This window comes from Rhea americana, unplaced genomic scaffold (genome assembly GCF_003343005.1).
Source record: "Rhea americana isolate MKP2758 unplaced genomic scaffold, rheAme1 scaffold_175, whole genome shotgun sequence".
Lineage (NCBI taxonomy): Eukaryota > Metazoa > Chordata > Aves > Rheiformes > Rheidae > Rhea > Rhea americana.
Window position 1 is genome coordinate 729,389 of NW_028185872.1, and position 10,412 is coordinate 739,800.

At 43.0% G+C, this 10,412-nt stretch overlaps 1 protein-coding gene across 1 annotated transcript in view; it reads left to right on the forward strand.

Moving 5' to 3' along the window:
* ITGAE (integrin subunit alpha E) overlaps nt 1-2,846 on the forward strand; it is a 33,208-nt gene extending 30,362 nt beyond the window's left edge. The window contains exons 32-35 of the mRNA XM_085301243.1: nt 2-247; nt 432-527; nt 1,028-1,138; nt 1,726-2,846. Of these exons, the coding sequence (XP_085157369.1) occupies nt 2-247; nt 432-527; nt 1,028-1,138; nt 1,726-1,788 (516 nt within the window). The 3' untranslated portion in view covers nt 1,789-2,846. The remainder of the gene's footprint in view (nt 1; nt 248-431; nt 528-1,027; nt 1,139-1,725) is intronic.
* The last annotated feature ends 7,566 nt before the right edge of the window (nt 2,847-10,412 follow it).

The window sequence follows — 10,412 nt, forward strand, 5'->3', positions numbered from 1 at the left end:
CGGCGGCGGCGACGACGCAGCCGCGCCGGTGAGCGACGTGGGCGGCCGCCGCTGTGGTGAAAGCGGCCCGCGGCGGGGTGCCGAGGGGGTGGCCGCTCCCCTCCCCTCCCCTCCCTCCCTGCGTGACGCTCCCGTGTCGTTCCAGGCCGCCGGGGACGTGCGGTACCGGCGCGTGTGCTGCTCCCTCAGCGCGGACGGCGACAACGTCACCGTGGCGGCCGAGCTCGCCCCGGGCGACGCGCGGCAGGTAACGYGCGGCGGCGGCGCCGCCCTGCCCGAGCCGCGGTGCCGAGCGAGGAAGCGGCTGGTGCCGTACAAGGGCCCAGACACAAGCAGCAGCTCGGTGGCGGCGCCGGGCCGGGTGGCGCTTACAGTCTGGCGAGGGTGTTACGGCGGTTGAGTGACTGKTACCTTCTTTCTGTTCTTTGTAGTTCTTAAAACCTAGAACTGATTTGCTGGTCGCTGGGAAAATCACCTTTGACAGAAAACTGTATCTGGGCCTGAAAGAAGAGAATCATTATGCTGAGGTATGTGAGCACCGAGTAGGTCACTTGACCTTTTTCCTAGGACAGGACAAGTGAGATCCAGATGTGCTATCTGAAAATTGATTAAATTCCAGAGCTAAATCGTAGATCTTCTGAAGCAAACAGTTCCAAGTTCCCCTGTTGAATTTAGTGGAATCCTACTTTGGACTGTGGGATGAAAGCAAAGGGAGGATACTTGCTAGCATGTACTAAGAAAAYACTGAGGGTTTGTACTGAACTCTGGATATCATCTGACACCTGTGGTAACAGAGAGCCCCTGTCCTCTCTGGAGTTTCAGCAGGGAAATTCCCTCTCTTTGCCTGGTGAAGACATGCCCTTTATTCTGAAAAAACCTACTGCACAGGTAGGGCAATACTGCATCTAGTGTTGGAGTTGAAAGGTTAAATGTAAGATCAAATAATACAGCTTTCTCAGTTAAAAACTAGCCAAGAAAAAACAGCTGGCCTTCAGTATATGTTAAGTTGATCTTGATTCTGCTCTAGATTGCTCTTATCTTGCTGAAAGAAGAAGCATTYGATCCCTTGCCAGTTATCATAGGAAGCTCTATTGGTGGCCTTCTCTTGTTGGCTTTCATTATTCTGCTCCTCTGGAAAGTGAGTATTGTCAACACACAATWAAATAGAGATTTTTTTTTAAAAGGTAATAACAGTTTTAAGATTTCTCTAATTATGAAAGAGGTTTCTTTAAACACACTGAAGGACTTCTGCTACATACCATTTTAAGACCTCTGTCTTAGATGCCTCAGTGCCTTACGTTTGAACAAATTTGTACTCTGAGCATTGCAGTATAACCTCTTAATTTCTCATGCTATTTAAATGCAAAAAACATTCCTTTTCGCTTCTCATCTTAAACTATTATTTAGCTACTATATTTTAGAATACAAATGGAGGCATTTTAGTAGTGCTGGAAAAGAAACTCCTCTGCATGCCTAGGTGTGTTGAAGTCCTRTTTTGAAGTGTTCTGCAGATTGTTTTAAGTGTCATGAAGTGTTAGGYGTTCCGAAGGGTTTTGAAAAATGGTAAAGGCTTACAGCTGTGTCAGAAATCACATACAGGCTGCATTCGCTTATTCACTTGTAGCAACTCTGAGAGGGAAGAACTTCAAATTTTGATTTTTAAAATGAAGAAAAAAAATGYATATGTGAAGATTTGATAAGTTCTTCTATCTTTTTCTCTTCCAGTGTGGGTTTTTCAAAAGAAACTATAAAAATATGATGGAGCAAGAAGACAATTCCGGAAGATGAGGCTATTCAAAGCAGAAAGCTCTGTTTCCCGTCACTGGCTCTGTGGAAATGACAGAGTTAATACCTCTCCGAGATGTAAAACAAATCATATTCCCTGAGCTGGGGTAGATCTATAAGACTCAAAATCTTAGGACTCTTACAATTCACTGTTTTGACCACGGGAGCCCTGTGCTTCTTGGCAATCCAGTTACCTGCTTGTTTACTTTGAATTGGCTGCCTGTTAAAAAGAGACTACCTGGTACCAGTCAACTAGACTCCCCATGATAGATTTTGCTTTAATGTAGATATACTAGTGAAAATTCAGCTTGGAGCCTCTGAGGTTTATGTATTGGATTGCATTCTTTGTTGTTGTGATGSTGAGTCATTCTTAAATTGATTTTAATACTGAATAGCTTCAGAATGGATTGAAATAGAAATGGATAGAAGAGGCTTTCCATTCAGCCATTGCTAATGAAAATGGAGAGCCAAATGTTTTGTGCATCTATGTATCTACATGTACGTATATAAAGATTTACGTATTTTAAGGCAGTAGAACATTTATTGATGTATCTGATTCTTGGAACCACAAGTGCATGTGGTGGTGAGACTTCTCTTTTACCTTAAAATCTCATTTTTACTTTTTCATTTTGAGTTGTTTTCAAATCTTGATTGAGTCACTTGTAAATGTATGTTTCATGGATCTCCTTACCAGTTCAGATAAACTCTTCTTGTATCATTAAATAGTTCCCCAGACTGGGATGGTTAGCAATACTTGTTTCAAAGCAGCCCAGGAAAAGTAGCCATGTTTGAATTAAGTGGAGGACCTGTTGTTACTCACCCTGATGGCAGTGAAAGAGGACATAGGATGAATGTGAGCAACCTTAGGTTTTCAGCTGTGGATTATCAGTAATTGCAGCTTGCAGGAAGGAAGATGCATAGCAGAACAMCATGGCTGGCTTTAGCCAGTACTGGATGTTCTCTTTCCTGAGCGGTGAAATGATCGTTAAAAAATAATACTTCTATCAATGTTCCCTGTATTCTTTTTTCTTAATAATAAAAAAAACAAAAAAACCCAAGAACATTTGTTTTGTAATATTCCTCTCTCAGGCTTTCTCTGTCCTTAGTTATGTAGTTGTTTTATTTCTGTCATATTTGGCTAGCCATGAAGCTCTCAAATCCAATGTGTTTTTACACACAGTGGTAGAATAAACATAGACTTTCATTCAGATCTACAGAAAGCAAAACAGTTCTATGTCTCCCCTGGCCTAACCGATGCTGCCTATCTTTAACTGAAGTTAATGAGTATGCTGTGGCCTGCATTAAAGTTTCCTTATAAAATTTCTGTTTAGTACCTGGGCAGAGCTATTAATACTTTGTTTTAAGGCTATAACAGAGATGACCTTTATGATGGGATGGCCATTCTGCAGGTGGTTCAACTATGGGTATGTTCTAGCTTTAAGTTTGGCTGCAAAATGGGTAGAAATTGTCAAGCACATGGGCCTGCCTATTTAGGGCAAAAGTAAGGACAACTAGAGCAGGGTATTATCAAGCAAATAAAAGGCCTTTATATCACTTAAAACAGTGCAGGAGAGGTGCTGAGATCTTGTGCTGTCACTCAGGTCAGTTAGCAGCTGCAGCTATTCTGCTAGCTTGAATTTCTATAGGTCTCTTTTCCAAGGCTGGTTATAAAGCTCTTTGGAGCTGCATGCAGAGTGAATGGTTCCAAACCTGTTCCCAGGTGTCAAGGATTGAGAAAATGAGACTTCCTAGATGAAGATTCAGAAAGGAAAATCTTGTTTGAACCAAAGAACTACCTAAGTCTGGTTTGTTTCTGTTCTAAGAGCTCTGTACCACTTCAGAAGAATGTCTTGACTAGATTGACTATGTCATTCTGGTACTGAGTGATGTTTGGTGTGGACAGTTGTGCTGTAGTGAAAGGACCTCAATATACCAGCAGTTGTATTCCTTACTGTCCGTTTCCCTAGCAGTCACTCAGCCCATCACCCCTTCCGGATCATCTTTGTTTCAGGCTGAAGTCCTGGCTGCTCTGAACATCAGGAGATCCCTGCAGTCAGATAGTACTTGGTAAGTCTGGGCATAGAAAAGTTGTAGGCAGTTTCTTGGTTACTTTACTAAATGAGTGGATGTTATTTGTAGAAGCCTGTGCTAGAATACTGAGTTGCAAGGAGAGTTTTCTCAAGGCTAAATAAGCTCAGCTCCTTCAGCCAATCTTGTCATCTCTTTCATCTTTTCTAGTTTCTTCTCTGAATTAAATATCGTTGATTACTTGGATCCCTTTTGATCCCTGATGGCTCTCAAGGAGGTCAGGTCTTGCAGTGGATCATGCCATTTTCCTTTTTAGATGTTTTTTTTCTTAAATGCATTGTAGGATTTTGTGACTTGTAATTTTTGATGAGTGCCATCTGACCATTTAATTCTTTACAATTGCTATAGTAAATGCCAAACACATTTGCAGTAATTGGATGGCACTTAAGGGATTAGTCAAGACTGCCAAGATTTTGCAATGATCCGAGCCACAGCTAGGTTCTTACGCTGTTTCCATGGAAGCCTTGCTTTTTCTGTTTCTAAATTTATTTACAGTCAGCATTTCAAATAAAATGCTCTGTACAAAAGTCTGGTCAACATTTGTGGCCTTGCTCTATAGCCCTGATTTCACTGCACTCTGGCAGTGGCAGTTAGGCCACCTTCCTGAGTGATGAGAGATTTGCAAATGACTTGTTTAGAGTGATTAAATTCCTGACCCCAGCCAGGGTTAGACGTTAGCAGCCTTTTCAGGATCCAGGTGTCAGGGAGAGATGACTCTCGGTGCTTTTGGTGAGTGCAGGAGAGCAGGAACAGATGAGGTTGGTTGGTTTGTTTTTTCTTTGCCCATTGATGGGTGCTGCTCTATTGCTCATTGCATCCCATCACACAAGCCATTTTAAGTCTGAATCCGTGCCTGGCTCCAGGTCATTCCAGGTTTGGCTATTAGCTTCTGCTAGCCAAACCTGGCCAGACTTAGGGCTATTTTTTTTCTGTGAGTTGGTCAAGGAGTGGGAGGTTTGTAGATGGTAACTGATAGGTTGTTGACTGTATCCTTGAAGGGGAGGACAGGATTTATTTTGCAATGCTGTTTTAATCAGGAGTGATAACAGCTGCTTATGTCTTTCCTCTATGCCAGGAAGATTCACAAGCCTTGAGTTGTAGTTCCTTCAGCGTGTTCAGAAGCTGACCCATTCATGTATTGAACTGTGGGAGCGCAGGTGGCCTGATGGTCATCAGAAGTAAGTAAAGTGGATCTCTGCCTTACAGGAAAGCTTATCAAGAAAGTAGTTCTTTGTTAAGTGCTAGGTGCTGACATTAGTGTCAGATGAGAACAATGAAGTGCTCTGCCAGCCTGGAGAGTCTGTTGGGGCAGTTTTATTTGGAGGCTAATAAGATTACAGCTCAAAAGAGAAATTTCCTGTCTCTCATTATAACAGGGTRAATGAACTCTGGGGCAGCAAGCAGGTAGCTTCTAACACTGCCAGCTTGCCTAAAATGGCTCCAGTATCTTCGTACTCCACTGCRCTCCACACCATGGCTCTGTTCTCTGGGCGTGCTTGGGACACACAAGCCTCTTGATATGGTAACGTGTGACTGACTTAGGGTACTACCAGCCTCCAAAGCTAAGGCAAGGTTATGTGCAAGGCAGGTTGGTTAAGGGTATTGCTAATGAAGTCTTTTTCCTCTGTCGGTCAGATCTGTGTCCCATGTAGGTTTTCTTATGACCAGAAAGAGTTCCTACTTGGTAATTTRGGGGAGGAAAGAGCAGAAGCCTCAGTCTACAGCTCCTAGATGTTTACATGGTGAAATTTGTCATTGGCAAAAGGGGATGTAGGTGTCTCCTCAGCACTCATAGTGAGGCACGCAGCCACTGGTGGAGCTATTAAGCCTGCTTGGCAATCTTCCAGGTCAGGAGTGCTACATATTGGCAAGGCGGCATTAATGTACTAATGGAGGTGATCTGTCAAGCGTATTCAAGAATGGGTTTTTGCCTTTTAAGTCATTAGTTAATGTGAACACACATTTTATTAAAAATGTTTGGCTTTCAGGCCTTTGATTTAACATTTCCCTTTTATTCCCTATTGATGCTTTTATTGGCTGGCTTTAGAAGGTCAAAACTGCAATACAGTATTGCATAAAGCTGTTGTTCCATCTTTTATTGCACTCAATTTCCCAATGATGTTTTTATGTGCACTTGTATTCCACTTCTCTTATTTGACGTAGTGCCAGCCCTTTCACAGAACAGGGCATGATGGATCAATTTCATTAATTTRCTGTATTTTTCTTCCCCCTCTTTAGTACTCTTCCTCAAGCATTTTCACTTCTTGGGCTAGGGGAGAGGACTGGGTAAAGCTCCAGTTACTGATGACAATGAAACCTTATTGAATATCCTGCACACTGTATACGAGATTCAAGACCTGGGGTAGCAACCTGGAGTGCATTTAAAGGATAGAGCCATGGTGAAAGCTGAGAGCTGTTGAACTGAGTCACATTTTTAGTGTCTCCTCGTTCTGTAATAAATGAGCATCTCTGCTGAGTGACAGCAGGGAAGCAGTGCAGAAAAGTATATCTGAAAATTACTCTTCTAGAAATTATGAGCTGAACCAAAGAGAAAGTATGTTCAGGAGCTTGGGCACACTTCCAAGTCTCGCTCCTGTGGACAAATTTGGAAGCTTCTCTATGTAACAACAGAAAAAATATTTCYGTGGATTCACTTTCCAGGAGCCTCTAGGATTAAGGATGGATTATTAATCCTCATGTTCCCCRTCTGTCTGATTTCATCTATTGTTCAACCCTCTCTGGGAAATAAGGAATTCTTTCTAAAGAAGGTCTGAATGCTTTTCCAAAGACTCTTGAAAAAAAGGTTTTGTTTTCCAAACAAGGAAGAATTGAAGGGCATGTGAACCAGGAGTACTAGCTAGGATGACAAAAATTGAAGCTCATTTTTGTAAATTTTTCATTGGGAAGTAGTAATGTAGTTATATATGCTGCAAAGTYATATCAAGGATTAAAAGAGAAGTTGAATGGGAATTTCTTTCCTTGCAKGTTGCGTGCATGTTTCCTTATTCTTGCAAGTAAACCCATCATCATCAGAAAGCAGTGCATGCTTGATGTTGTATGTGTTTCAGTATGCATACGCTGTAGTCTAAGAGCAACTTGCTGTCTTCTATCTGTTCAACTCATCAACTTGTTTTTTTCATTAGCTGTTGACCTGGAAGTATGGTGCTATGAGAAAGAGGGGGCGGGGGAAGGAACAGAGTTAACWGTTGCCTTTTGCATTGGTCATTTCCTTACCAGAATTGTTTTACCTCCTACTTACATCCTCTGCTCCTTGCCTCCTTTCTATTTCAGTAGCTGGTCTGGTGCCTATCTGTAAAGGATTGTGTGTCTGCATCGTTCAGGCATTTGCTGCAGGAGTGTTTCCAGTCCTTAAATGTCTCAGCATTTTCTACATCAGCTCTTGTGCCTTTGAGAGACAGTGTTTCTGTTGCACTTGATCATGTAGTAGAGGGCTGAGTGGGGATCACTGAGAGAATTAACGCCTGGAAGATGATCATTTGGAACTGGCAATGAACAAGACAAGTACTTAAAATGGGCATCTCCAGCAGGCGCTTGTGGACCTTGTCTGTCCTGGCCAGAGTTGTCTGCTGTCATTTTGGAAAATGCGTGGTCTCTTTTGGGTATGACTTAAAGATAATGTTGTTAATACTGAAGAGCTACTGACAGATGGAGAGAAATATAGATGAGTAGCAGTCTGGGCAGACAAGGGCTGTGTATCCTCTGGCTACATGTGAATACTGAGAAGGCAATTACTGTGAGCAGTGAGGAGTTACGTACAGGTGTGATGCGTAAGGAATGAAGAAAAGACTTCAGTACTGAAGGAGAAATCCTTTCTGTGGGAATTTCCAGACTGAGTAAATAACCTTCATGGGAAAGGATCAGAACTGTTTTTTCCCATGAGAAATTCGAAATGCTGGACTCAAGAAGGAAGATATGTTGCAGAAGAGATCCAGCCTTCCAGTCCCTCATGAACAACTAAGGAAAACTTTTTTTTTTTTTTTTTTGGAGGGGGGGGTGCTATTTACTTGTTCCACTCCATAACAGCATGAATAAAATTGCTTATGTTTGAATAACCCATGGGAACTTAAACCTACCAGTAATCTTGCTATCCAGGCAATAAAGAATAAGGTTGTGAAAAGCTTCACACCATCATCTGATAAGAACAATACTTTCAAGAGCATTCCAACAGCACTGTCAGCATGAATGTTGCACAACATTCAGAATATTGTGGAGTACATTTAATAGAAAACAAAACTTGTTATTTAAAAACTGTTATTGCAACTGATTTTACTTGGTGAGTTTAAAAACCAAGAAAAGTATTAGTTCTACATTTTTTTTCTTTTTTTAAATAAGTGATCAAATGTTGTTGACATCTGCAGGTCAAACCTTTAACAGGAACATTTCCTACAGTAAGGAGCACTTTTTTTCTAACCTAGGGAAATCGTTTGTCACATTAATTGACCTGGAAAATAATTACAAAAACTCATAGCAGACCTAGCTCTTTGCCATTAAGCAAAAGCGGGCCAGGCAGCAACACACTACTTAACTGTTAGCAAGTTTCCTGGTATGGTTTTAGTCTGTGCAGTCACCCAGAGAGATAAGGAGGTGGCTCTAAGAGAGACAGGGATGGAGAGGGAGYTCTCCTGATACCACCAAGGCCTGAGTTGACTCCACTGATACTTTGGTCCTCCATGAGCTTGGATGTTTTCTGTGCAGGTGGAGCAATGATGGAAGCAGTCATGAGCAAATAGGGCAGCTTGATATGCTAGATMTACTTGAGATTTAGAATAGTTCCTTGAGCAATTCCAGTAGGGCCAGGGAGCAAATGGTATTCTTGTGGGACCAGGCTCGTGATCACAGAAAACATTGCTTGGCTGTCACCTAGAGCTTGTACTTGCAAAAATATCTCTCCTAGGAGCAGATTGAGTGGGAAAAGGGCTGGTGGCTCCTTTAGGATGCTGCTGTCTCAACGCAGCTCTGGAGCTGGGCAGGTCTCCCTGCACCCAGTGCTGCACTGCTTGCCTCTGAGGTCTGGGCGGTGACTGGGGAAGACAGGCTGAGCCTGCTGTTCGTTGTTGTTCATTCCTGGCCTGGTTGGCCATCATGGTCTCCTTGAGCCGCACAGAAGTGTGCTTTCATGAAGGGTTTTGTTTTCTCTGGTTACTAAATGTAAAAAACTTCTGTTCGTGCTTTAGGCTTTCAAATAGAGGAACTGTAAGATAGTTACAAGTGGCAGTCTGATGTATAAGCATCTGGTAAGGAGGGGTGGATTCAAAGGCCAAATACTGCTTGAGGAAGGGTGTAACTGTGAGTCTTGCTTCTTAACAGTTGCTTGAGTGAGAAAGAGGGCTAAAGGAGGGGCTTGGGAGCGGCAAATTTTTTTTGTGAGATTAGTGATGCGAGATAAACAGAGAGAGGCTGCCTGGAGGGTCAAGGCGGGTGGGAGAGGTAAGGAAGATCAGCCCTTTGCCTACTCTGAGCCTGAAGGGCAGCTGCAGAGTTTCAGGGCTGAGTTGGAGCTAACTCTGAGCCAGAGGGGTCAGGATGGCCTCTCAGGTGTCTCAGCCCCAGCAGATGGCAGTGGGCCAGATGAGCATGTGGGAGTGGGAGGCACCGTCCTCCAGGGACCTGGGGCACTCATGGGGCTTCTCGCACTGGGCACACAAGCCATGGCAAGCAGCAGCGATGCCAACAGAGTTTGGAGGCTGCAGCCACGTTGAGTGAGCCAGGCTGGGTCCCTGCTGGGTGTCCCTTAGCAGTCCACGTGCCCTAGGGATCTCATCATTAAAGATCCATGTGCTGAAACGATTGCATGCCGCAGGGCTGAAGTGAGGGAAGCACTGCAGCCTTTGGGTTAAAAGGAGGGCACAGGCAGACTTATGTTCTAGTTTTGCAGTTGCTGGAGAAAGGTTATGCAGTTTCTTTCACTTTGTAGACAGAGGATCTAAGGATGGCTGCAAGACAAAATGAGGGATATTTGAGGATAATGTTCTGTTCTTTGTTATGCCCTTTGTGATTCTTCTGTGATTTGGAGTAMACTTCTCCCTCATACTCATTTAAAAATCTGACCAATCTGTTTAAGTTTGGGATGGAATTTAGGGAGGATGAAAGATAAAATTTTTACAGAACCTGAGATACTCAGAAATGATTGTCTCTAGGAAGAGAATTTCATATGGAACAGGTATGTGTGCTAGAGCAAATAACAACTTCACTGCACTGTTTGCAGCCYTGATAACGTAGTGTTTTTCTGCATGTTCAGAAGATGGCTGTGACTCGCTCTTGACTTGAGTTCAAGTGCACGTTCCAGATGCTGACTGCATGCCGAAGAACCTTCTTGGTCCTGACCTAGCCCAGGCTCCTGTTGTCAGGCACTCCTATTGCAAACTGAACAGCAGCGAATTTGTACATAATTTGTTGTCAGCTAACACAACCTTTTAATCACTGATTCAGTTTTTGAGAAAAAGGAAACAGTCAAAAAAAAAAAAAAAAAAAAGGCAAGTAAACACCTTTCTTCTCCCTTCTCCAGACTCAGATTAAGC